The following is a 26,785-nucleotide window of genomic DNA, read 5'->3' as shown; positions in this document are numbered from 1 at the left end:
ACGGATAAGCGAGGAAGAGAATAGATCAGTGAGTAGGTTATCTTCGTTATCTTGTCAATAGCAACAACAAAGACAGTGAGACATAGACTGTTGAAGCAGTATGGGCGGTGAGCTACTGGGGAGGATATCAACAGAGTGAATGGCACAGATTGACAAAACCGCGCTAGCACGAGTTTGACCTGAGATATCTGGCATGAAACAGACCTAGATTGCAGCCTAGGAAACACAATCTGGCTGAAGGCGTTCAGCAATTGCAAGTGAAAAACATAGCTACCAGCTCTTGTCACGGCATATTGCTTCAACAAAGATGACCTCATATTGAGTCTGTTATAGTCCAGACTCAGAATATCATGGCAGGAGCAAACAGTCGCAGTTGAAGTCACTTCTCTGCTGAGTCACTTTCGTGGTGATTGAAAAATGGACTGCGTTCTTTGTCAGACGGTGCCAACTTTGTAAATCGACGCCTGAAACGTCAGAATAAGAAGAGCTTCGGTCAGTTTGAATCAGACAGCTTGTTGGCCGTGAACATTGGAAGCAAAGTTCATTGACACGCTTGCAAGCATTTCTATCTATCGAGGTCAAAGATTGGGTATGGACAGAATGACCGGGTTTAACAAATCCCAAGCAACTGTTTCCCTCCCCTTCCGGTGAGCAGCTTCAAAACATGGAGAGCAAAGAGTTACGACACGTCCTCTCCGAGTCCGAACATTCTTATCGAGTTATTCCAAGCCCTAAGTATGAAGAAGTCAGCTTCTTAGTGGCCAAAAGTCTCAGTCCGAATAACCTACGCCTCGCAAACCTCCTCCGCCGTAATATCTTTTAATTTAGCGATGACATGGGCGACATGGGCTATCGCAATGGGTTCATTGCGGCCCTTGACCATGAGGCCTTTCTGCCATTTCTCCTTCTTGACTGCCTTGGGCAATGCGGGAGCACCCTCCAGGTACTTAGAAGATGCGTGGGAGGGCCGAATCTCGCACTAAATGATACCACGTCAGTCAGAGAGGGAAGGTTGTAAGGATGTTGCAAGGGAGATGAAAACTCCATACCCATGGACCATCTGTCTCTATCTGGATTCGATCAAGTGGGATAGCTTTCACCACCTCCAGGTTTTCCTCCGTCTTCAGGCTGCATCCGTTGACACCGACGTCCAAACCCAGTGCCACCATCCGTTTCATCTCCTCCATTGTCCCTGTAAAACTGTGCACCAAGCCTTTCTTGGGAAGTTTCCCCAGTCTGGGAGCTAGCAACTTCTCAAAATCCTCACTGGCGGCTCTGGAATGAAGGAAGAGCGGGAGCTGTATTTCCACCGCAAGATCCAGTTGAGCTTCGAAATATTTCAGCTGAGGTTCTTTGGCGCTGAGGAACAGTCTGTCATAATCCAGACCGATTTCACCGAATGCAACAGCATGCCCGGCTTCTTTTGCTTCCAGCGCCAGAGATTTCAGCTCCTCCAGCACCTTATCTGGACCGCCAGGAAATTCATCGAAGAGCTTTGCTTGACACGGATGAACACCAACAGTTGCGTAACAGAAACCGGCTGGCAGCCGAGCTTGTTAGGCTTGACAACACAAAGAAAAAATGGGTCAGAGAAGTTGTGTGCAACTTACGGTAACTTTGAGCAAGCTGAATAGCATGCCGAGATTCTACTAGATCTGAACCAGTCACCATGAACTTTGTGCACCCCACATCGCGGGCACGCTGAATGATATCGTCAAGGTCATTATCATGAACCTGCCTGCCGTGATATTCTCCTCGAAATACAGGGTCACCAAGGTTGACTCCAATCTAGAAGCAGTCAATTTTAGCGAAGCTATTGGAGATTTGCGATGCTTGTAAAGAGACACTTACATCAACATATCTCAAGGGCTTGTTAGAATCACACATCTTGACTTTGGCCGGTATTTTATTCGGAATAGCAGAACAGTAATATCTTTTGTCGTTCAAGTGAGAATAAGAGGATGTACGTCCTGGCTTCAGCAGACTACTCCCTGTGGCTGCATTTGTCGTGAGCCAAAGTGCAATACTGAGGTTTCCAATCCATTTAATCGAGCACAAGAGCATTCCTTCCACTGTGGGATTGAATTTAACCTTCTAAACATACCTGTGTAAATTTCAGGGCAACTGAGAGGCAGTTGCGAGTGTAGATTGAGGGACTTTTCTCTGATCCTGAATCCTACGCAACCGAGGAAAGAGGTACATTTACTATTCCCGAGAGCCTTCAGAATATTGCCTACGCTGTGAGTCACACTCATCAGACAAATGAGTCACTTCGTTCAAGATGTACGAAGTCACTCCGAGCACTTCTCGGTGGCAATATTAGATTCCTGGGAAGCAAGCAGATATCACATATCATGTGCCGGGATACATGATGCTAGATTTCTCCAAATTGTGTCCAGTAGTGCTTAGCCACGGACCACCTGTGCCCCTGTGTGGCTGAAGAAAATGCACGTGGTAAATTACATAAGCCCTCCCCGGAACGAAACCCGATATCGACTGGTTCCGTCGGTGATGCCCCCGATGTTTTCGACCGAGAAATGGCAGTTCGGTGCAAGAGAAGACCATGAGTCAATGTCTGCAACAATTGAAGTATATGTTCTGCTTTATGAAGAAAGGCAACTGAAGGGGTTGCCTCTTTCGTATACGTCTCTGCTGAGTTACCAGACATACGGAGTACATTGGAAGCAAATGATACCCACCTTTTTCGTGATTACTTGAGGCATCAAATATCATTCATGAGAACAAACCGATAGCACTTACGGTATTTTCTGATCCCGAATTTTACCAAGGCAACTTTGACGATTTGATTCGTGGATCCTCCAGCCCTTCCTTAAGTGTTCATCCTTTCCAGCACTCTTCGGGCTAGTTGTGAACCCCCCAAACGCGGCACTAGGCCGCTGTGGAGCAAAATTCAACAATTAACGCCTATGCTTCTCCGCACTGTGATTAGACCCTTGTGGAGAGCTCTCCGAAGTGCAATGCCGCCACGGTTTATATAACCAACAGGGCCTCTCGATATTCGTTTCAGGATCATCTCCTGCAGTTGCTCGAGTATAATAACCTGTGGCTTGGAGTTTTCGAAAGGCTTTGTCCCGCAAACCGCTGATCTGCGCAAATTTCAGGAAAGTAAAGATGGCTGGCGAGAAGCTTCTATCCACTAAAGAGGTGTCGAAACACAAAACGCCTGATGATTGTTGGATCGTTGTTGATAATAAAGTATGGGACGTAACTGATTTTGTGGAGGAACACCCGGGAGGGTCAACAAGTAAGACCTACCGCTTATGCTGGTCACTGAACTCAAAAAGCTCACGTTTTTCAGTCATTCTGAAATACGCAGGCCGTGATGCCACCAAGGCCTACTCAGAGGTTCACTCTCCTGGTGTCATCAAATCAAATCTACCGCCGGAGAAGTACAAGGGAATCCTCGACACGTCCGCAATCAATGAAGAATGGCTCAAACAGCCTCCCAGCGAGAATCCACAGGTCGTCCTAGATAACGAAAAGCCGCCCTTGCACACTCTGATCAACTCATACGATTTCGAACTCGTAGCGTCCAAGACAGCCAACAAAAAGACGTGGGCATTTTATTCCAGCGCCTCGACCGATCTCATCACTCGCGATGCGAACAAATCTTGCTTCGACAGGATATGGTTCCGACCTCGCGTCCTCAGGAACGTTCGCTCTGTTGATTCAAGAACAAGGATTCTCGGCGTCGACTGTAGCATGCCATTGTTCGTAAGCCCGGCTGCTATGGCTAAGCTTATCCATCCGGATGGAGAGTGCGCGATTGCCAGGGCATGCGAGCGCAAAGGTATCATGCAAGGCGTACGTCATGATCTTATATCCCAATTCCATCCCATTGCACCTTGTCAAGCTCTAGTGCTCATTATTGGACAGGTTTCCAACAATTCTTCGTACACTCTGGATCAGCTGAAAGAAGCCGCTCCTTCGGCAAATTTCTTTTTCCAGCTGTACGTCAATCGAGATAGAGAGAAATCCGCAGCACTTCTTCATCAATGCTCGGCCAATCCAAACGTCAAGGCAATCTTTGTGACAGTCGATGCTGCATGGCCGGGCAAGCGCGAGGCGGATGAGCGAGTCAAAGCCGATGAAAACTTATCTGTCCCCATGGCACCGTCCCGAGCTAAGAACGACAATAAGGGCGGTGGCCTTGGACGTGTTATGGCCGGCTTCATTGACCCTGGACTGACATGGGATGACTTGGTCTGGGTGCGGAAGCATACGCATCTACCCGTGTGTCTGAAGGGAGTGATGTCTGCGGATGACGCCATCTTGGCGATGCAAGCTGGGTTAGATGGCATTCTTCTCAGCAACCACGGTGGTCGCAATCTTGACACGAGCCCTCCCTCGATAGTCACTCTACTTGAGCTCCATAGGCGCTGTCCAGAGATCTTCGACAAGATGGAGATATATGTGGACAGCGGAATCCGTCGCGGAACGGACATACTCAAAGCCATCTGCCTGGGTGCCACCGCTGTTGGCATGGGGCGCAGCATGCTCTTTGCCACGAATTACGGGCAGGAAGGAGTTGAACATCTAATAGACAGTAGGTGATGGCCCCGCACGTCAAAGCCGATGAGCTAACCGGCCATTGCAGTTATGAAAGATGAGCTGGAGACGGCGATGCGGAACAATGGGATTACGACACTTGATGAAGCTGGTCCACATATGGTCCACACGGGCGATATTGATCATCTAGTCCCTGACTCTCGGTCACATCCGTATGCCCGAGCGGTTGCAAATGGTCGGCGTTCCAGGGAAGTCGCCAAGCTTTAGACCTGACGAGATAGGGATCCAATATGGTATTTCCTTCACCGCCATGCATTCGGATTTTATGATACAGTAGTAATACACTGGAGCAGTCAGCCATTATGATAAATAGTACACATTTGTCAATGGCATCACTCGAGTACCATGTTCCGATTGCAGACCTGGACCTTGCTTGGTATTTTATACAGCCACCTCGTCGAGAGAATGATTCAGGACGACGGGTAAAGCAGGATACATGACGTTATAGACATAGTTGTTCTTCTGCTTCAGTTTGTAGCCGGTAGTCTAGCTTGTGATTCGTACTTATTATAGGTCTGCATCAAGGATATGCCGCATATATATATGTTGGTCGTCACCACCACCACGCTACAGATATCCAGTAAGGACTCAAACAATATCCACAATAACAACAGTATATTGAGATCTCATATTGCTTTCCAGAGGAGACATGCAGAGCAAAAAGAAAAGACGGGGAAAAAAAGAACAAAAAATGGTCACTACGAGGGTCGAACTCGCGACCTTGGCGTTATTAGCACCACGCTCTAACCAACTGAGCTAAGCGACCGGTTCTTGAGGACTACCAATGATTAATGATACGTCAGTCAAAAAAATATCTTGTCCTGCTTAGCCCAAGGTGGAGGATGACCAGAGCACCATTAGGTCATTATATTTCCATCGGCTTCATTACCAATATGCACAATACCTGTCATTGATCAAGACCTATAGCTCCGACGACATAGCGATGCGGAAACCACTTATACCAAGACATACGTACCTTACCAATCTCGGTGACTGAGCCGAGAATACAAACCTAGCGACTCTTTATATTGGCAACTGTATACAGCTAGCGTGTCTATTCAAACGGGATAACACAGTCTCAATTCGCATTTTCGGTATGAGTGGGCGAAAATATATCTGCTAATTATGCTCTGTTCGGACATTCCATTGCTGGATGCTGTATGCTTCAATTCAAACCAAACAGACTAGGACTCCGAGAGGCATCAAAATCACCGAGCACGATCAAGGCCGCTAGTTAGAGAGAGCATAACATGCCACAGAAGCATAGAACAATCTTCGAGGTGAGTCAGTTCCCAGACATTCATACACCGTGCCTCATACTCTGGCTCTCGCTGATTACTGAAGTCTAGAAATCAGTTGCGATCACAGACTGGTCGACCTGGACCGTCTCCTTCTGTATCCAAGAAAGGAGCACTCGAGTTGCCATCTGGCACAATCAACAGTTCGCTGATCAACAATGGAAGCTTTCAACAATGCGTGCAACTGCAACGCCATCGCGGTCGATAACAGTGAATGGCGTTCATCAGGTCCTGCCCATGCATATGTGGAAGTAGGTATGCAGCCCCTGTCTCTCCTGCCTTGTGACACATCCATTTAAGAATGCCTCAGGAACAATCCCCAGTATTCGTTTCGACCAAGGAACGCGAGGTATTTGACCAGTAGATTCGTAGAAGAGGAGTTGATTATAAGACAGAGAGAAGTAAACTATAAGGGTCTTATAAGAAAAAAGAGCCAGTAAATATCCGATAAAATTAGACTGGTTAATGTTTTTGTATCTGTATCCTGCATCTCACACCCAGCAGCGAAGCTTGACAGAACACTATTACGCCAAGCCTCATGAAGACGCCTTTTCCACATAGCAGCGCTAGACCAGTTCCAGGAATTCGCCGGGACCCGACTTTTCAGAGGTGAAGATAGGCTCTCTGAAGACAAGTTCCTAATAATGACCACATGACCATTCAACATTTTTGTTAATCTTACCTAGGTTCCGCCTACCCACCATGGAAATATCCAAATGTGACCAGACCCATTTCCAGACGAAACTGAATTATTACATTGTACAAGTCCTAAAGGTGTACCCCTCCCAGGTGCAAAGTACTACCGCTGCCATCTTTATTTTGCTGCAGTCTAGTGGCACATTTGCTGGCGTATGCAAACGACTGACTATCAAGGCAAGCTGGCGTGTCCCTAGGATGGGTCCGCATTCGACCAACTCGGGGTGGATTATGTTTAGCAGGGTCTTACGAGAGCGTCGATGATATGGGCAATCATACAATTAACGATGGATATGCGAGTCGGGTCGAAGGAAGGACGGATCAACCGTAATGTCTCCTATCATATACATTCCGTTAGACTAGGACCCCGGAAATTTACCATGCATTAGAATTGTTTACAATTTTTTACACATCGCCAGAGTAAGGTGTGACGGGAGAACGAGGGGAAGATCTTGACAAGGAAGGTCAGTCGGAGAAGATGCTCACAAAGTCCGAATAAGGATGGTGGATGGTGGATGGTCGATTTCTACGGAGTTAAGTTGCTCAGATGATCATCAACTGACAAACTCTCTGTCTCAATGGTAGTTCCGCATTCATACCTTAGAAATGGAACCACGCGCTGATTCATTGGCTGCTTCGCCACGGGGCACCGGGGAAGATGGCATAATTCTTGTCTCATCCTTCAACGCTTCAACAAAGTAGAAATAGTACGATGCTAGTGGCAGAATCAAAAATTCAGGATACATATCTACGGAGTACAGTGTAGTTACGGTGACCCTAAAGGTACAAGTAGTACAAAATGTACGACGCAGATTCCATCCTACTTCCCCCTTCCCCCTACCTCACCATTATTTCACATTTCTACCCCTCATCGCCCATACATCTCGGTCTGTTGAAGGAGACCCATCATTTCCCCTGCGTTTTGCTTTTCTCGCTTTTGATAACCAGACAAAAGAGTCCCTTACAGCCTACCTTAAAATCTGCCTTCCCAGAACACCACTCACTCTGTACGCTGTCGATCCCTTTAACCGCACTTTTTAGTTGCTAGTCGTTGCTACTATTACAATCCGCTGGGTCACTAAGTCAGCATAGCCAGACTTGGCCAGACCGCCCCCGTTTCCCAGTGTTCCAGGTATCCACTCGGAAGCTACCTAAAAAAGGACGATCTAAGGTAGGTAGAGCTCATCCTATGCCGTTCCCCCCAACGAGTTCGGATCCCTTGAGATATTCAAGTATATATCAGCTTTCCCCAGGCCATTCATTGCCCTTTTCCTTCCTCTCCTCTCTTCTCCTACTCTTAATATATCTTCTCTGTTTCTGAAAATAAATTCCTGTAACTTCGACACTTTATCACACATCATTCTACTCCTTATCTCATCCCGAACGCTTATCATAACCCCATCCAGCCCTATCTTCATAGTTCATTCCAGAACTCAACAAATATCCATCGAGCAACCTCACTGACTCATTTACACAAGTACATCTTTAAAGCGACCTTTTGCTTTCTGACCCTCGAATCCGTAACTCTTTCTAACATCATGGCTGCTCCCCGTTCAACTTCATTGCGCGCTCTCCGCGTGCTTTCCCGGCAACATACCACTACACCTTGCTTTCGCCGTAGCTTGCATATCACTGGCGCAAACTCCGCTCAACCGGTTAATGTAACCGACAAGGCTTCGTTTTATGCCACTCGTACTCTGGCTGATCTAACGCTCGAATGCAAAAAGAGATCGATAGCAAGCAATGGTACTCAGGCCGAGGTTTGTATACCAGATAGCCCTGTCACTCATGCATGAGCTGCAACTGATCCTCCTATCTTATACTCACAGCTTGTGGAACGGCTTTCCAACCATGATTTCCTACAATCCCGTGCCTTTAGCATTGCCATGAAAAGGATCAACGCTTCTACAGAGTATGCTCGCCCGCACTTAGGTTACTCATCGAAACTCTCAGCACTGACATCATTTGTTACCATATCCAGTCCCTCCGTTCGTCATTTCAACACTTCTCGTGCCGCAAAGGCCGTTGGAGATTCATCCACTGTCGATTTTGCATACTTCCCTTCTATGGAGGAGATCGATGCTCCCTCCTCTCGTCCGGACCCACGCTTTCCGATCCTCTCCGATATCTACAAGCACTATGATCCCGCAAAGCAGTCGATCACGTCCGACCCACCGATGAAGCCGCAGGTCTACACTGTGTCCGGAGAAGATGTGGCTGCGAGCCCCTTGAGTGAGGTTGTTGATAATCACTCAATAGACATTGATCCCTTCTCCTTGACCGAGACTGTTGGCAGATCCCGTTTCGGGGAAGAGCTGCAAAGACAGCAGAACGGATCACAAGCCAAAGAGCCCGGTATTGTCAGGGAACTTTGGTCCGGATTCCTGGAAGACCTCTTAGGTCCCAAACAGCAGACCCAGAGAAAGTAACTCTGATGGACGATTTCGTTGTATTGAATATTAGCGCTGTGATTTAATGATGAAGTGCTCTTGTTCTTAATTTCTTCTATCTTCTTTTCTGTCATTTCTGATCTAATGAAATGTATTATGATCGCTCGCTTCTCAGGTACACGGTACCACGCTCATCAATCCTCTAGGAATCCACGGCTCATGTGGATTTAGATTTACTCTCCAAAAGCATACTCCCTATCGTCTGAATGCAGTGCAAGATCAGGAAATAATTCCACCATCACCGTTGCAGCTCCTATTGAACCCAGCAAGCGGACATGACGTACAATTTCCATTAATATTTACCTAGGTTAAACTTTGATCTTCAAGGGACCACCAAGGTCAGAAAATCATCCACCTTCGGCCCTCGGTAGCATTGAAGAAGTAACCGATAGTCTTCTAGAAAATGCTATTCTCTGTCTCTTAAGTGGTGATGTGATGGACTGACGAGGGAGGTTTCCCGGCCCCTTCCGAGGCGGGTTATGCTCTATTCATCCACTAATCATCATCACGATCTTGGTGCTGATTGTTTCTGGTTGAGTTTTCGTGAAGAATCACATTACGCTTAGAGTGGCAGGATTATAATTAATAATATCTGTCTTGATTGAAGCGCCAACGCACTCCATACAGGATACCTGCAGTGCGCACAACAGGAGCTACCCCAGGTTCCAATTGCGGAAGAACATTCAACTTTTCTTCAAGACCAGTTGATCACAAGGCACTATTTTCTCTTAGCTGTGGAATCAACCGAGAACATGACGAATCATTTACCACTGCACATGTGAGCAAATACCCACCTCTACTCCGAGGACAATGCAAGGGAACTGTACATGGTAAATCTAGGGGCAGAATGTCATTCCATCATTCAAGGTCACATGAGTCAGTCACACCCATTAACTCTTCGCCAAGAAATCAATGGAATTTGGCGGTATATCACGTGATTTAGGCTACTACTATCCTGCTGCCTTGAATAATTATGATTTTTGTGAAATGGATCATTATGTTCTACGTGTCGACTGTCCAGAGAGTCTTGAATGACCACTATCTACCGTATCAAGTGGACTTGCTCAGTGGCTCGAATCTCGAGCATTTCCCGCAACACTGATAATTTAGATAATCGAAGGCCATGGTAAAAATAGCACAGGTCATCTCCAATGTGACAGATATCAGAGCATAGAAACATATATGATAAAACGTCAGTAGTGGCAAATCAGTGGGGTTATCGAAGCAGCCGAAACAGCTCTTGCGTCCAAAGACAGCTCCTTGTGATGACAATGTATGGGACGGAGACGATGGCGTCTGTGTCGTCTTTCTTGCATGAGACTCGACCATTTGCATAAAAGAAAGGTATTCCTTGTTCAGCTCGATTCCAAGGATGACGCCAAGCTAGATGCAACCAAAGCAGATTTCACAGCTCGTAGGTTCTGTGGCTAACTCGATATGTTTTGTCTCTATTCAGCCCTGGTCTAGATTTTGACTGGGCAGGGCTGGAAGCCTGAAAGGCGCACAACATGCATACAGTGGATCGGCTTTGACTTGGCGTTCCTTGCTGCTCTCCTGTTCGAGACAACCTCGGTTGAGAAAGATTTTGACTCGTCGTTTGAGGGATGTATCTCGACTTTGAAATCTGAACCACGGCTGCTATTGAATAGTGATCAGCAATACCTTCTCAGGGGAGTCAGGGGTGATGCAATCTTTAGGTTTCCCCGCTTACTATAAATCCTGAGAGGAGCATCAATGTGCAGATCGTTGGCGCCCATAAAGTAACTAAATAGAGTCATTGGCCACTTGTATGACAGATTCCTGCCTCATTCAAAGCATTAAAACTAATAAGTGTTAGTGCCTGCACAGGGCCCGAGCTAGACAATATGAGTAACTGTTTTAGGGGTGGAGCTACCTGGAGATAGTTAGTGAGTCTAGCACTAAAGAGTTAGTGACCTGCCTAAGGTTTGTTCTAGTCCTTAGGGGGTCTTAAGACTTGACCTGCTAGTGGAGAACATCCCCTATCCATCAAGCACCTGCCCACCTGCTGCAAACATGCACTTCATCTCTCATCTTCATCTGCATCTCTCATCTCTCACCTTTGCAATGAGCTCTCATTATATTGCTCAACAGGGTGCAGGTCTTTTGATCCGTTGAGAATTCTTTCATTTTGCTTTCTTTATACCCTTTCTATAGACTGCACCCTCAGCGTCTGTTCTTTCATCGTGCTTTGTCTGGATTTCACTCTTTAATTACAGTAATACCCCATAGACAAGCATTGCATATTCGGTTCTATTCAACTCACTCTCACTACCGTCATTTAATCCTAATATATCGAGGTTCTGGTACTCCAAAGTCTCCATCATAGCAATCGACCCTTCTCATGATTTTGTCAATATTGAGACGAACATAGATCCCCTCTAGGATCATGCATCTCTTACAATGTCTTCTTTCGACCATTTCTCTTGCCTCAACGGTTGCAGCCTTTGTGCCTTATTCATTTAACCTCGAGGTCTCGACCGACGGGTCTGCCAGCAATGATGTCGCCCGCCGTTTCGTGCCCTGGAAATTAGTGCCAGACGACTCAGACAACGAACCCGGGTCCTCTTCAAACGGTGTATCCTTAACGTTGGGCCTCAGAAAGTTTCCTGTCCGCCGTGATAACAATTATAAAGTTGTCTTGGCAGAAGACCCTACAACACCCAACACTGCCGCTCTTAACCAGGAGGGCCTCGATTTCTCTTACTTTGCTACGGTCAGGATCGGCTCTCAAGACCAGCAGATGTGGATGGTCCTGGATACGGGGGGACCGAATACGTGGGTCTTTGGCTCAGACTGCACGACTGAGGCCTGTCAACGGCACGAAACGTTCGGTGAAGCTGCTTCAAAGACTCTCCAGTTATTACCGCTGAACTGGGCTGTCGGGTATGGGACAGGATTGGTCAGCGGTGTCCTTGGGAAAGACAGTCTCTCACTTGCTGGTTTGGATGTAAATATGACGTTTGGCTTGGCCAAAAATGCTTCCGCCGATTTCGAATCGTATCCTGTGGATGGTATTCTTGGCTTGGGACGATCGGCTAATAGCAATTTCAACACTCCGTCGTTCATGGAATCCGTCGCGGCGCAACGCGTTCTCAAATCAAACATCATCGGATTCAGCTTCTCTCGCAACTCGGATGGTGCCAGAGATGGAGCGGCGAATTTTGGCGAGCTGGATACGACCAGGTTCACGGGCGATATCGTCTACACGAACACAACTGGAGACAGCAATAACTGGAGGATACCCTTGGACGATGCCAGTGTGAATGGTACACCTTGTCGTTTCGCCAACAAGACCGCTGTCATCGACACTGGCACGTCGTACGCCATGCTTCCCCCGAAAGACGCCACAGTGTTGCACAACCTCATTCCGGGTGCTGTCACGACCTCACAGGGGCAGAATTTCACCCTGCCGTGCAACTCGACGGCAGTGGTGCAAGTGAGCTTCTCTGGCCTTAGCTACAACATCTCCCCTAAGGATTACGTCGGACCGCACTACGGTTCGGCGTGCGTGTCGACTATTGTGGGACAAGCCTTGTACGGGGACGACGTGTGGCTCTTGGGCGATGTGTTCTTGAAGAACGTCTATTCTGTGTTCGACTATGATAAGCATCGGATTGGCTTCGCAAATCGTTCTGCCCCTATTACCTCACCGACCACTACGGTCGCTACGGCCTCTGCGACAGACGGAGCTGGGTCGACTTTGACCGACTCCGTAGCAGTCCATACTGGGAGTGCGTCGAGTATTGTATCTCGATTTGTCCACTGGCCCGCCGTTTCGGTACTTCTTTGCATGGTGTTGCTGTAGCCAAGCTCCACCACACCAAATCTGCTTCTTTCGATACCAGCTTATATACCTTTCATCCTTCTATACACTGCTATAGTACCAGTTACGCCTTGATGGGTCTTTATCACTTACCCAGCGTAAGCACAACTGCACATTCTCCTGAATTGAACGCTTTTTCGAGGGGGTACCTTCGACAAAGCTATATATAACACATACTGTCTTTTTAATCCAGGAGTTTTACTGATGGCATGAGTGGTTCCTAGAGTACGATCTGTAATATATCAGATGACATTGCCAGAGTCTCCCGGCGTTTGAAGAGCGAATGAGCTCTATGTACATACATCATCCAATAATGGTCTCCAAAGGCTTGAACGCACGTACTGACAAAACATATCAGAGAACCCTGTCCGGTATGTAGGCGTATGACCTGGGATAAGACTCTGAGAAATGATCAGCGGCCGTACCTTTCTGCGCTAATTTCACTAAGCTCGACATACCTAGTATAGACCGATCAAAGTCTTTGACACTATTAAATCCCCCAACTCCCATCAAGATATCAAAATCCGCCAGCAGTGACTTCATGACATGGCGCACGCCCTCATCGCCCATGATACTGAGCCCCCAGATCCAAAGACGACCGACAAAGACGAACTTCGCGCCCAACGCCAGCGCTTTGACGACGTCACTCGCACCCCGAACTCCAGAGTCATACATGATGTAGATCTGGTCACCCACAGCGTCGACAATATTCTCCAGCGCATCAAGACTGGCGATCGCGCCATCAACCTGGCGGCCTGCATGGTTGCTCACCACGATCCCGTCCACACCGTACTCGACGCACTTTCTCGCGTCCGCGACGGACTGGATCCCCTTGATGACGAACGGCCGACCACCGGAGATGGACTTCCACTTCTCGATCAGCCAGGGGATTGTCTCCCAGGACCAGGCGCGGCCATGCCAGACGGAGTCGATCCACTTGGTCGAAGCGGCGACGACGTCTTTTTCAATATCTATGCCGGCCTCTTGACAGCGCTTCTGGAACACTGGGTCCGTAAGCCCCAGATCAGCGCCAATGCCGCGGTAAAACGCATAATTCGAGTTGGCGACATCGTCATGACGCCAGCCGAGCTGCCATGTGTCCGTCGTGAGAATCAGTACGTCGAATCCGGACTTCCAGGCGCGGTTGAGCAGCGAGAGCGTCAGCTCGTCATCGTGGGGCATGTACAGCTGGTAAAAACGCGGGCCTGATCCGTTCGCCTCGCCGACCTTCTCGATCGGTGTGCTGCCGGCTGTGGAGAGGCAGTACGGGAGATTGAGCTCGTGCGCGACCTTGGCGACGGCGATCTCAGCGGCAGGATGGTAGATCTTGTTGATGCCAATGGGGGCGAACCCGATGGGTGCCGAGACCTTGTGGCCGAAGATCTCGGTTGTTGTGTCGCGGAGGTTGGTGTCGACGAGCTGGCGGGGGACAATGCGGTGGCGGTAGAAGGCTTGTCGGTTGGCTAGATGGGTATTAGACATGCCCGCGTTCGAGGAGGCATAGTACCTGTGGAGTGCGTTAGTGTCCGGTTCATCCATCCAGATCCAGCCTTGGGGACATACCAGCCACCTTGGCTGAGCTTTTCGCGGGCTAGCTCTTCGAGTTTTCTGGGATCTTTACACTCGAAATTTAATTCGTGCCCCCCGATGCTGTACTCTGTGCCAGAGCATACATACCAGTGTTGAAAGGCACAGCCTTGCCCTCTCTTGCTTTCAAAAAGTTTTCCCGTTGATAGAGAGCCCATTGGGGCGTTGATCTCTGCTCAATGTTGGGATTGTCAGGGTCACTCATCGTGTCGGCTGATTGATCTAGCACATCAATGGTACAGTAATAGAATAGAGAGTGCTCATACAATTATAAGAGGCCGGTTCGTTGATATATCAATCGTATCAAGTCGTCTAATTCGACACGGGACCCCCCCAAATTCACCGTTATCAATGACTTCATTTTGACGCATTCTCGGACGAAAGAGATGATCGACTTCATTTGGCCTGGGTGGAGCAGTTGGAAGGCAGGAACAGTGGCCGGAACGAAGCATATGGGTTGATAATACCTCTCTACTAGTAGTGACCATTTGGAGCCGTGCATAGATTATTATTGTGCTCGTAAATACTCGACCGCAATTGATGCCGAATGCTTCAGGCATCTTAGATCCCGATGATGTCAACAGACCTGCAGTCAACAATCAACCATCAACAACATTCTCAACAAACCAACATACATCCCGGTGAGCACGGAAGTGTTTTGGGGTCTATTATGTGAGAGCTCTTTAGATCTCCATAATCTTGAACCCTAATACAGATTCTATAAAGTAATGAATGAGGGATATGTCATTGTTTGCCCCGACTTCATCCGGGCGGAAACGGCCTCGGGAACCCAACCGATTGAGCCGACACTACTCTGTACACTGATCCCTACTCCGAAAACCAAGGAGTCAAACAGGGGTGTTGGTCTAGATCGGTTCATCAATCTATACATATACTGCTATATTCTACTGATCGCAGGGATCAGGTACTTCTGACGTCTTCACTTTCCATCATGTTCAGACTCAGTGCGCGAAGATCAGTTGTTATACAGGCAAAATGCCTATCACCACACACAGCCAGCACAAGTGTTCTTCGCGTAAAAGCTGAGCATCCATCAACAAAGTCATTAATCTCGTGCAGGGATTTTCATCCCAGCGCAGTGACCAACGCTTCTTCCAAGCCGACATGGATGCCCATGCGCGTCAAGACACCGTGGATCGAGGCGTTGACGAAGAGTCGCGAGGATGCACAGTCGAGCCAGACACCTCGTGCGCAGGGAAAGCCAGACTTGACACCAAAGAAAATGTCAGATAGTTATTACAGCGCCGTAAGTCCCACTTCGTATGTTGTTTGTTTTGCACGAATGCGAATGGAGTGACCGAGGGTAATCATTTAGATCCTCCCCCTGAGTCAAGACAAATGGTTGCTTGATTCTTACCTGAATGCTTCGGGACATATCAGGTACGGTTGTGTGTCCTATTTCTGTGGGGCATAACTCATTAATGGCTCCTCTCATAGACTGGGATCACTGCTGATGGACCTGGATGCCTTGGCGGGCATCATCGCGTACAAACACGCCGGTGAGTCGGTAGCTACTGTGACGGCGGCAGTGGATCGAATTACCATTGAGCATCCTCTAATGGAGATTTGTGATCTTGAGCTGAGCGGTCAGGTCACGTATGCCACGGGGAGATCAAGCATGGAGGTGTCCCTTCAAGTGACCAAGGTCCCTGCAGAAGGAGAACCGGTGAAGCCGGAGGATGTCCTAATTACCTGCGCCTTTACCATGGTGTCGCTTGATCCCGCCACCAAGAAGTGAGTGCTGAGTGTTAAGATCTCGAGGGGCAGTACTGATATTCCCATTAGGCCCGTTCCTATTGCACCTTTGCTTGTGGAAAATGCGGAGGAACGTCTTCTCTTCCACAAGGGCGAGGAGAATTATCAAGCCAAGAAGGCTCTGAGAACGAGGAGTCTCCTGGAGAAGGCGCCTGACGCTGAAGAAAGTAATCTGATACATAGCATGTGGACGAAGGAGATGTCCTATCTGAGTGAGTAACCATAATTCCTTCATCTGTCATGACGTTTGACACTGATGCGGCAACAGATCCCGAATCACCTGCTCAAAGACCTGACAATATGGTTTTCATGAGCGACACGGTACTGAAATCCGCCATGATTATGCAACCGCAGGACCGCAACCGACACAACTTTATGATCTTCGGTGGCTTTCTCCTCAAACAGACTTTCGAACTGGCATTCTGCTGCGCCGCCTCTTTTTCCCATGCCCGTCCCAACTTCATCTCCCTGGATCCCAGCACCTTCGAGAACCCTGTGCCTGTGGGAAGCGTTCTGTACCTACGGGCTACGGTCGCTCACACAGAACCCTTGGAGAGAGACGGCACCACATACACCAAAGTGCAGGTCCGCGTCGACTCCAAAGTGAGGGACGTGGAGCACGGCAGCAGGAAATCTACGGGCCAATTTAACTATACCTTCTTGGTCGAGAAAGACATTCAGGTCATGCCCCGAACTTATGGTGAATTTATGCTCTGGACCGATGCGCGCAGACGAGCACAGAATGCTGCCGCCATGGTGACTGGTTCTAGGGAGCCCAGCACTCTTCGCAACATCAAGGATAGTGTGACCGAGTAGAGATTTTCATTGGAGCAGAGCGCGTTCGTCGGAATTTATAGTGTTTGTATTTACAGTGATGGAAACACACCAACGGCTAGACAATATTGTCGAGTCATTGGAACTTCTGCAGCAAGTGAACAACGCCAAACGGATATAGTAGTTAGTCACATGACATCCGTTACTCCGCACCAGCGATCAACAATCGCTCCTAAACTTGTCTCCCTCTGCGAAGAATCTCCTTCGTTTGTGTAGCCAAACATTTGAATCCTAACTCTATACGTACAAGTTAAACACCTTATAGACTCAAGCTCTTGTGGAAGCCTCAATGTCACTCCCCAATGTATGGCATTTACGTCGGGTGGCCGATACTGCCGCCAAAGCATGCTTCGTTTGCTACAAACCCTCCACTAGTGTTCTGATTACACCAGACAACAAGGTAGGCTCCGCGTTGCTTTTGAGATGCAGTCATCTTTTACGCGCTCTTGTTGGGATTCCGCTGACTACGTAGGATTTCTTCTATGTCTGCCCTGTCCATCTACAAGATAGGCATTTCTGCTCTCCCATCGTGGACTCGGAGCAGGCAGCAGCCAAGGCAAAGCAGGAAGCATTGGCGCGGGAAATAGAGATAGTGAAAAAGGAGTATGAAGAGAAGCAGCGACGGAAGAAGGAAAAGGAGAAGGACAAGAAGGCCGATGACGAGTTGAAGGATTCAGACAAGAAACCCAAGAAATCGGACAAGGAGGGCGACAGCGGCGCCAAGTCACTTGAGAAGGAGAGAGATGAGAAGGTAGATATGGCCTTCTTTCTTACATCTGGAACTGGGATAATTAAGACGATTCGCTGACGTGGACAGATCGAGTCTCTCACAAAGTCCGCTTCGTCGTCCGCTATGAATGACTCGCCTCGTATTTTCGCTTTGCATAAGTATGTCTATTCCCAAACCGGATACATAGCTAACCACGTCATCCCTGATCTAAACTAAGGTTGGACAGAAATTTCTACCAGATGCGCGTCGACAGACAGCGTAATATTGAAATGACCAAGCGGAATCGTCAGCGCTTGCAAGAACCGTCTCTCTTCCCGTCTGTCCCATCTGGCGATCTTTGATGCGTGACAGTCATGTTCATCGTTTCTTTTGATGCATAGAAGCTATCTATCCATTCGTTGAACGCTGAAACTCTTCGGTAGACGTTTGCGGAGCACGGACTAGGATGCAGATCCTTCATGCCTGGCAAGGCTGGCACCAAATGAAACCTGATCCGCGGGTAGCCTCAAGGGTGAAGGCGCTGACAGATTCTGAGCTCGAGCGATTAATTTTGAAATGAAGGCGGCAACCCCAAAAAGCATCCCACCATCCTACTGCTGAACCTATCCGCGGTCATATCAGCTGCCTGCTTTCTCAAATACCGAGAAGACAGATTCATTGGCAATAACCGAGTCACGACATGATCCGGACAGCCCGCCGGCAGCCGGCAGCTAGAACGTCTCACAAACTTTCCAGAAAGATGGCTTTGCATACTGTGGTAAGCACTAGCCTGGATATGGAAGCACGATGTGATCAAGCCGTTGCAGAAAGCGAACGGCGCGGTATGTTCGGCTACTATGACAGAGTATCTGCTGATCTTTCTGGTCTCAGCATGGCATAAGCAAGGTGTGAATGGCGGATTTTGCCACATCTCCTGTTCCGGTCAGGTCGGCAGCAGTTCGTTGCAGAGATTATCTTGAACCTTACCTTGCAATCTGATAATTATATGGACGCAACTTTTGATCTGCTGCGCCAATTACTGCGCTATCCACTCTCTGCGGAGTCTCATTGTACGCCAGTCTGAAGAAGAGTAGCCCCCTCACTGAGTAGCAATCGGTCTGTCGCCTGATCAAATACAAGGATGTCAACATCGGCGAAGATTACCAGGGCCGGCACGTCGGACGAGGAGGGGCCAGGTATGCCGGTTGCCTGAACAGGTCGTAACAATGGAGCCTGCCGTGCCTACAGTTAGGCTCATGATACTCTGCCCAGCATCAGGAGATCATCAATCCCCTGATGTAACTGTAAGGGTAAACGGCCAGCCCTGCAAATATCGATCTACAATCTCCGAAATCTACCGCGTGACGTCATCCTCAGATAAATCAACTGCCACTTTTCATTAAACAGAGGAGAAAGAGACATGCAGCTCAAATAGCCTCGCCGTTCGATCTGGGTTGGCCGCCTGGTTCCTGAAATGAGTGAAGTTACTGAAGTACATACAGCTTGCGCAGTGGACTGCTTCCTGCTCCGTAAAGCAGGTAGGCTGTGCATCTCCTTGGCAGAGATGACTGGCTGACAAGTATGGCCTTCCCTAATACTGCCCAGACGGGTGACATATTGCGATGGCCAACCTGCATTCCACTTTTATAGTTGATAGCTGTTTGGTCCGTGACTCCATCATGCTTTCTTCCCCAGTGGTCTGAGGTGCAGCAGCTGTATGTAAATCTCCCTCCCCAGGGCGCAGAATAATGAGATCAATCAAGGATAACATGGAGGATCGCGGAGTGCTTATGCTGTTGTCTACCAGTTGAAACACCCCCCAAAAAAAACATACAAAGCAATTACCCAAGGTAGGTAGGAAATGAAAAATACACAGATACAATACACACAGCCCCACAGCCCCTGAAACGCGGAACCCCGCGGAAATGGAAGACAGAAAAATTGCAAACAATAAGGTCCATGGGTCTTGGTGCGTTCAGTTGCGTAAGAGCAGTTTGCACAGCCCCCGTGCCGAAGCTAGTTTTGCAGCCCACATTAGCCTAGGCCCTGCTAGCCTACCACGGTCAGGGGTTAACTTGTGCTTACCAGCAGTCTAACCACTAGAGATCCAGCAACGGAATTACGGAACATTCCTACTCCGGAGAGTAGTGTATCACTAAGAGCTTGAAATATGATCATCGCCGGGTATGCAGTAACAGTATTGACAGCATACAAGAAGGCTTTAGCTGATAAGGCTGACTATTGGCTTAAGGTTGATTATTTCTCTGTACCCATCTAGAGAGGTATTTACGGTATCTCCCTGAAGGTAGTAGTAAACTAGAATGTCATTTCATCTTTGATCTTCTCTTGCCGCAGATCCCGGACTTGTGCGCAACAGTCATTGGTCGCTCTGTCCATTTCAGATGGGGCTGCCTTAGGCCCCTCCAACAGCCTCGTGGAGATGTGGGTTTAAGCCCTGAATCCTGGATGAATGCTGACAGGCGGCACAGGCCACTAGCCGCTGGGCCCTTGGTTCGATGACATAAGGCAAGCTAGGTTCCTGGTTCTGGTAAAGTATACCATTCGCAGGACGACTGGAAATTGCTCCATCACACAGAGTTCGCGGAAACAAGCTCAAGACTCGAACTGCGCAACAAATGTAGAGGATCTTACATTATTGACCAACGTTGACCAACGTTTTATACTAGCTGTCTTTAGGAAGGAAGCTGTTATAGCGATTTGGTCCCAAAAGTGCCAACTTATATTAGAGCAATCAGACTCATCGACAGGCATTCCGATAAAAGGCGAATCATCAGCCTTGTTAGTTGTTCCAAGGTCAAGGCATCATAAGGTTCAGCGTAAGGTCCGACTTTTAGCACAGGCCGCTTCATTTTAACAATCTCCACAGAACGATCGGCATAAGGGTCCTTCGAGACACCTGACGATAGAAACGTAATTTCGTAGATCCAAACTGAAGATTCTTCTTGCAAGATACCTTGCTTGCGAATTGCGATGAGATTACCATGTGTTCCTTGTCTTGCTTGTTGACCGCTATTCCTAATGCATCCTAATGCATCCTAATGCAAGGGGTTCCAGAATGATGAAATCAAGACGTGGATAAGAGCTCGTTGGAGTCATCATTTGGTTGACGTTGCATATTTGTCTGACAACTTCTGCTACCCACCCTCATAGGAATGAATATCCTGTTCTCGTGGGCCAAATACACCATTGTACAACCCAATCGACTCCTTGGACTCGCCGAGGGCCGATCCTCTTCGACACTGTCAATCTAGACGGTCTCAAGGATGGTTTCATTTGACGGTCGCCTTATCTTACTCAGCTCATCAATGTCCCGCCAATTACTTGGAAATCGGTGGTGTCCATAGTAGGACATTCCTGAATTCCAAGAGTGGTGACCCGGGACTGCTCTTAATGCCAGTATGACTCGGTCTGCTAACGTAAACTGAACGTAACCCAGACACATAAGGATGCCGAGTCTTGGATTAAAGGTGGTGACGGGCACGTGGCGACGCGCCCAAATGTCCTTGGAGGGTTTCATCCCTTGCTAATCATTTGTGTTGAGACGCTGGTGGATTAGATTCTGAGGACCACATCAAAGATTGCCGCGGCCCGCCCCTGAATCATCTGGAGCAGGTCTCATGCCAGGTGGCAGGCGGATCCCAAAAGGAGCTGGCGGCAGACCACCTGGCCCACGCGCTATGTTAAAGCGATCAGATATGTCGACTCTGGCTTTCGCGAGACCGATGGCTGGGACAACCCATTCACCGCAGTTGCACTGCATACCCTGCCAGGCAAATTTTCCAATATTAGCTCCACAAGTTGTATTTGGACACGTCAAGCGGCCAGACAATGGCGCATCATCGGGACGGGAACCGTATTCTGACGCTTCGGAGTCTGCAGTGGTATTAGGAAAAAGAGATGGTCGCATCCACGTTAGCGGATGGAGAAAGATGTGAGCACATTCGGTCGCCTTGTTATTGCGTGGACCATGTGGTATGATGAATGGCGTGGTGGCCAGTGTACGCCTGAAAAGTCTATCAGATAGTGGTCTAATATAAGACAAGTAAGAAAGAAAACCAACCGGCATTTACGACACTTGATCTCAGTCGTGCGATCGCTGGTCTCTTGAGGTCTCTGCGGGTGTTCATCCTCAAACAAGACCGACTGTATCTCAGGTGCTCGCCCACAGGCTACACTGTCTTCGACTTCGCGGCGATACAACCAACGATTGTAAAGCGGATGTCCAGTGACATCGTCCGGACATCCCATTTCGTGGTAGAGAGCTAGCTGTTCCATGAAGCCATCGTTTGGCTCGCAGAGTGGTCGGCCCTTCCTCAGTACAGCAAGCGCAGATTGAGGAGTCAATGCATTAGGCTGCTGATGGAGCAGATAGGCAATACAGATGGTAGCAGAGCGGGATTTCCCCATTGCACTGGTTGTTGTCAGTAAGACTTCGAATATAAATGGCACAACTCAGAAGCCGCAATATTTACTGACCAATGTACGAGCACACTGCCTCCAGCATCCAATCCCGACTGGATGAACTTGACGGCAGATGGGAAATGTTCCAAGAGATTCTCATCTCCAACATCGTCCGCATGAATGCAATGATGCTGGAAGTTGGTAAAAGTCTCATCAGGTTGATTTAATCGTAGCACCGAGACTATGTGTGTAATGTTCGCTCTACTCAAAGCCGCCTTGTTCTTGACTGCTAGGATACTGCAAGTTATTCTATTTGTTAGCAGGTTTTCATCTTATTGCTTTCGAGCCCGGTGCTTATTTTCCTTCTTGGCCCCGCATCATGGGAAAGCTCAAGCGGCACGATAAAATTCTATTATTGCGGGAGGGGCAAGCTGGACTGACCCTCCGATGTAGATATCGTGTCCTGGGATTTTGTTCATAGCCATGCTGATACAAGATTATAGCAGATCAACGAAGGACGAAAGCATGAGTATTGTATAAGATCTCCCTGTATGTAGGTACAGAGTTGGTGGAGGTGATACTGTAATGAGCCTCGGAAGCCGATCTGAATCGAGCCAAGTAAAGCTCGGTGACTTTGATTGGTTTCTCGTGGAAAGCGCGTGGCGGCCCTCCCCGTGCCGTTGGTGCCTGAAGAATAAGGTGGTTATAGGGCTAGGGCTGAACCCTCACGTGACTGTTGGGGTGTTTGTAACTAAGAAGGCCAAGTCCTGAGACTCGGGACCTCTCGCCTCTGTACGACACAATTACTCGTTAATTCGAGATGCTTAGCTTCAACCAGGTAATCTAGCCAGTAGTGATACTGTCGAGATATAGAGAACGAGTCTCTTGCTTAGCGCTTTCATCGAACTTTGGAGTATCTCTTAGGACAGTTACCAACATGACGTTGGCGGGATACACTACCTACCTTACCCCTCTCCCCTGCAGATGACTGTGCCGCAATTGCGAATGTTTGGCCCTGATAACTTTCATCCGATTCACTCTGGTAGATTCCACCTGCCTACCGCTACCACACTAGCCCAGGCAGGAAAATCCCGACTTGTGCTCTTCACTACCATTCGGTGCAATCCCATAGTCACCGTGGGGGACCGAATGCCATCGATGGTGTCTACACTAAGACGAGTCATCACTGCCTAGTTACGGCCTGGAGGGGTCGCTCGTCTGCCACGTCTCTGAAACAGTTGTTAAACACTTTACCGGATAGTCTTTGAGTGGCTTGCTGCTTACCAGCCCTAAACCAGGCCATCAACGAGCTGGATGGCCCAGGATTCGTCTTTGTAATTTAGATTCGCTTAGAGGAGACGTAAGTCTATGTCTAGCCAGCAGGTAGGCATGCTTGTTGAAGGAGCATGTGCACCAGCAACCCAGCGCATGGACGGGAAGTTAATAGCTAGACTTCATGGAGTAATCCACTTTTATTACCATAAGTCAAGTGCACTGCACAACATCGATTGGTTCCCTATCTGCCAAGCTCTTATACCTTAGTGGTCTGTGCAACTGAACCAGCTATGGAGTCTCTGGTATGGCTGAAGTATATAAGAAAATGATTAGTTATTATGAGAACATCCTCATCAAGCCTGTTTGACTAATAATAACATGGTCCTTACTAGGCTGGTGTTATGTACTGATTTGATGGTATGAAAGGGTACTAGAGGTTTTGCAGGCATAGTCGACGTATTCCGTCATGACTCATGTATCGGTAGCGAGAGAAAATACTCGAGATCATTGGTTGACGGTCTTTTAGCCAAGAGAGTAAATCAAGCTTGGTCACTGCAAGATGTCACAAAGTGGGTATCTAGGCAGGGCTCAATTTCACCAGTAGGCTGATTTTAGATGATCCATTCTTTGCTGAGTCTTTGAGATTGACGCGTAGGTTGGGCAAAGCCGCGAAACTGATTAAGGTCAGGGTCAGAAAATCCATGGACGGTGCCTGTGACAAAGAGCAATTACGTTGTTTAAGGTTGGAGAATATTCTAGAAGGATGGATATACTCAAAAGTCAACACCTTAACCCTACTTCGAGGGTTGAATTAGTTCAGTACAACGTGCTGTCGGGAAGAGATCACCACCCATTGGATGTCATGGCCATAGCCTGCTTAAGCTTTTACTTGTTTTATGGGGTCCATAAGTATCACGTGGCCTAAATGGCCTAGGGCCTGTGCTTCAGCCTTCTAATCCTGCGCATTCTTGTGCGCAGCCTTTCAAGGCTGAAGGCTGACAGGATTAGTACTTAGGCTTCTACGAGACTGTTGGGCCTATGGAGGTACATTAGTCGTTACATTGTGGTTGGCTCGATTGATCGATAGGCTCTGGATTGCGGGATAAATCAAGAAGCGCGAGAGCGGACGTTCCTGACTTCGAGTTCCATGGTCGTAGATAACCAGTAAGCATAGTGACAATTAGATTTCAGTTACGTGAGACCTGCTTGAGCACTATTGGCCCATCGATTTGCAGGTTTCTCGAATTCTACAATCCAGGAACGCTACCTAGTGTACGAGGTGGGGATGAAATCTTTCGCTACCGATTTGATCTGTGGTATCAGAGGAATGTCCCATCTTAAACTCTCTGAAAAGTGACCAATAGAAGCTGACCAGTGACATTTTGTTTGAGCCAAGTTCAGTTCAAGATAATCAAGACTCTGGGAATGAAGGTAGGAGATTACTCCGTACTGCAACATATAGGAAAGAAACTAATGATTTTGAATGGTATTTGATGATATTCGTTATGGTAGGTTAGGTACAGATAGAAAGAAACAGGAAGGGAAGTCATAATTCGTAAGGCAAGCAACTCCGCTTAGTCAGTGCTGTTTGCACTGTTTGTCTCCTTCGCTGTGACAGTACCAAGGGCGATGGCAAAGAAAGGACACTATGGTCGCCGAACTGCTGGGAACTGGGAATGGCTACAGTGACTGATCCAGTCTCCTGGGTTGCCACCACCAGTGGATGCAGGTGTGCGTGTTCAGTGACCTGCATACATAGAAATCATGCTCTGTGGCGAAATGAAAGTGTATTTAAAAACCAGCTTAAAACTGAAAATATAATGAATTTCATACTGCCGGGGCAAGACACCTAATTAGGTAGGTCCTTACTTAGGTATCTTGGTAGGTTAGCAGCAACTGACTACAGGTTGAACTGGGATGAGGTACTCCGTAAGTTGCAGATTAACAACATTTTTTCCCTCTTTCCCTCTTTCCCTCTTTCCCTCTTTCCCTCTTTCCCTCTTTCCCTCTCTGCCAATCATCGGTTGATAGCTGTAGCTCAAGCTATTCCTCTTGCATCCCCCTCCGAGACAAGACAATAAGGGATGAGGCATCAAAAAAGACGTAATTTACGCCATTTAGTGGAGTCACTGTCATGCCCTGTCTGTAGTTGATGAATAAATTACTGTATGATGCTGCACTATGCAACAGTTACAGAATGAATGATTCAAGTTTCTTTCCCTGGATGGTGGTCTATAAAGATAAGTTTCTTCTATTATTCTTTATAATTTCTCCTCCAGCTGCAAAGGCACACTTGCAAACTTGTTTTGCCATGCTGACGGAGATCCTTGGATCCCCTTCGACATTCTAATTGATGCGACAAACATTGACAGACAACCAGTGGTCCAGCACTGTGGCAGTGCATGTATCTAAGAGTTTAGTGGAACCTACTAAGCCTTGAACGGCAGCGGGTCAAGCGTCCTCTCGCCATTCAGATTTATTTGGTTCGCTTGCACAAGTAGGTATGGTGGGGTATACTGCAGTACCTAGTACCTTAGTACGTTCTCAGAGCACCTTAACTTGGCGACAAACATTTGATGAGTTGTTTCAATCGATTCCTTAGGGAAATGATGGTCTCCTCGAAGCGAAGACTCAGTTTATCGCTAATAGTATCCCTGCATTGAAACTCTCCTTTCTTTCACCCTAGGGCAGTCACCCATTGGAAGAGAAAACCACAGAGATCGAAGGCGGTTGCAGGGTCCTTGAAACGTCTGCCTGCAGACTCAGGCAGACATTCGTATATTGGAGTCTGGACCATAAGTCGAAGTTGATAAATGGCATGGCAGCGTGGCATTATGGCTTAATAATGTTTAGCAGCTTACAGATGAACATGCTAGACACATTCCTACCGTAACATTTAATTGGCGTTTCAAATACATCAAATACAAAAAAAATTATATCATTATCAAACCACGAGTATCAAAAACCATACCAAGTCCAGCACTGCCTCAATCAAAAACTAACCTGACGCCAGTTGTCTGACCCAAGTTAGCTTAGTGTTAGGTTCACCGCTCTTGAAACTGGGCTACTTGCTCTCACTGCCAGATGGATGAGGTGATGATTCGACTTAACTTCATGGGGAACCATTGATTGACCCATTCCCTAACATCTAGACGAGAACGTAGGTGACCTTACAAGGCTCACAGAGCAAAGGTTTATTGAGCTCCATTATCTCCGTAACCTTATGAAGTTATCAATCCTGAGTTCTCCATAGCTATGGTCTATATATTATTGCGGCTACTACCGGGTCTCTAGTACTTGAGTA

General features: G+C 47.9%; 7 protein-coding genes and 1 non-coding gene across 8 annotated transcripts; 4 read left to right on the top strand and 4 right to left on the bottom strand.

Annotated features, from left to right (window-relative positions):
- Window positions 1–679: 679 nt before the first annotated feature.
- On the bottom strand, window positions 680–1,887 carry Aspvir_007744 (3'-5'-exodeoxyribonuclease; the record flags this gene model as incomplete). The annotated part of the gene is made up of 5 exons (XM_043270921.1): window positions 680–731; window positions 789–979; window positions 1,050–1,540; window positions 1,611–1,788; window positions 1,852–1,887. 5 exons carry the CDS (start codon window positions 1,885–1,887, stop codon window positions 680–682), a joined length of 948 nt encoding a protein of 315 aa, XP_043126856.1.
- Window positions 1,888–3,132: 1,245 nt separating this feature from the next.
- Window positions 3,133–4,797, top strand: Aspvir_007743 (FMN-dependent alpha-hydroxy acid dehydrogenase; the record flags this gene model as incomplete). The annotated part of the gene is made up of 4 exons (XM_043270920.1): window positions 3,133–3,265; window positions 3,320–3,825; window positions 3,898–4,567; window positions 4,619–4,797. The coding sequence occupies 4 exons, from the start codon at window positions 3,133–3,135 to the stop codon at window positions 4,795–4,797; spliced, it is 1,488 nt and encodes a 495-aa protein (XP_043126855.1).
- Window positions 4,798–5,282: 485 nt separating this feature from the next.
- On the bottom strand, window positions 5,283–5,356 carry Aspvir_007742. Its single transcript has one exon. It is a non-coding gene; the product is annotated as a tRNA-Ile (tRNA).
- A 2,766-nt stretch (window positions 5,357–8,122) lies between these two features.
- On the top strand, window positions 8,123–9,013 carry Aspvir_007741 (uncharacterized protein; the record flags this gene model as incomplete). The annotated part of the gene is made up of 2 exons (XM_043270919.1): window positions 8,123–8,344; window positions 8,414–9,013. 2 exons carry the CDS (start codon window positions 8,123–8,125, stop codon window positions 9,011–9,013), a joined length of 822 nt encoding a protein of 273 aa, XP_043126854.1.
- A 2,428-nt stretch (window positions 9,014–11,441) lies between these two features.
- Window positions 11,442–12,860, top strand: Aspvir_007740 (pepsin-like aspartic protease; the record flags this gene model as incomplete). The annotated part of the gene is made up of 1 exon (XM_043270918.1): window positions 11,442–12,860. The coding sequence occupies one exon, from the start codon at window positions 11,442–11,444 to the stop codon at window positions 12,858–12,860; it is 1,419 nt and encodes a 472-aa protein (XP_043126853.1).
- A 372-nt stretch (window positions 12,861–13,232) lies between these two features.
- On the bottom strand, window positions 13,233–14,670 carry Aspvir_007739 (L-lactate dehydrogenase; the record flags this gene model as incomplete). Its single annotated transcript, XM_043270917.1, has 3 exons — window positions 13,233–14,385; window positions 14,442–14,493; window positions 14,556–14,670. The coding sequence occupies 3 exons, from the start codon at window positions 14,668–14,670 to the stop codon at window positions 13,233–13,235; spliced, it is 1,320 nt and encodes a 439-aa protein (XP_043126852.1).
- A 924-nt stretch (window positions 14,671–15,594) lies between these two features.
- Aspvir_007738 (putative acyl-CoA thioester hydrolase) lies at window positions 15,595–18,146 on the top strand (the record flags this gene model as incomplete). Its single annotated transcript, XM_043270916.1, has 9 exons — window positions 15,595–15,732; window positions 15,802–15,866; window positions 15,924–16,220; window positions 16,272–16,453; window positions 16,510–17,045; window positions 17,341–17,475; window positions 17,548–17,826; window positions 17,893–17,963; window positions 18,032–18,146. The coding sequence occupies 9 exons, from the start codon at window positions 15,595–15,597 to the stop codon at window positions 18,144–18,146; spliced, it is 1,818 nt and encodes a 605-aa protein (XP_043126851.1).
- A 3,230-nt stretch (window positions 18,147–21,376) lies between these two features.
- Window positions 21,377–22,691, bottom strand: dspC (dual specificity phosphatase YVH1; the record flags this gene model as incomplete). The annotated part of the gene is made up of 4 exons (XM_043270915.1): window positions 21,377–21,809; window positions 21,866–22,216; window positions 22,282–22,503; window positions 22,648–22,691. The coding sequence occupies 4 exons, from the start codon at window positions 22,689–22,691 to the stop codon at window positions 21,377–21,379; spliced, it is 1,050 nt and encodes a 349-aa protein (XP_043126850.1).
- Window positions 22,692–26,785: the final 4,094 nt, after the last annotated feature.

Source organism: Aspergillus viridinutans (genome assembly GCF_018404265.1).
Source record: "Aspergillus viridinutans IFM 47045 DNA, scaffold_5, whole genome shotgun sequence".
NCBI lineage: Eukaryota > Fungi > Ascomycota > Eurotiomycetes > Eurotiales > Aspergillaceae > Aspergillus > Aspergillus viridinutans.
This window is presented reverse-complemented; position numbering and strand designations above follow the sequence as displayed.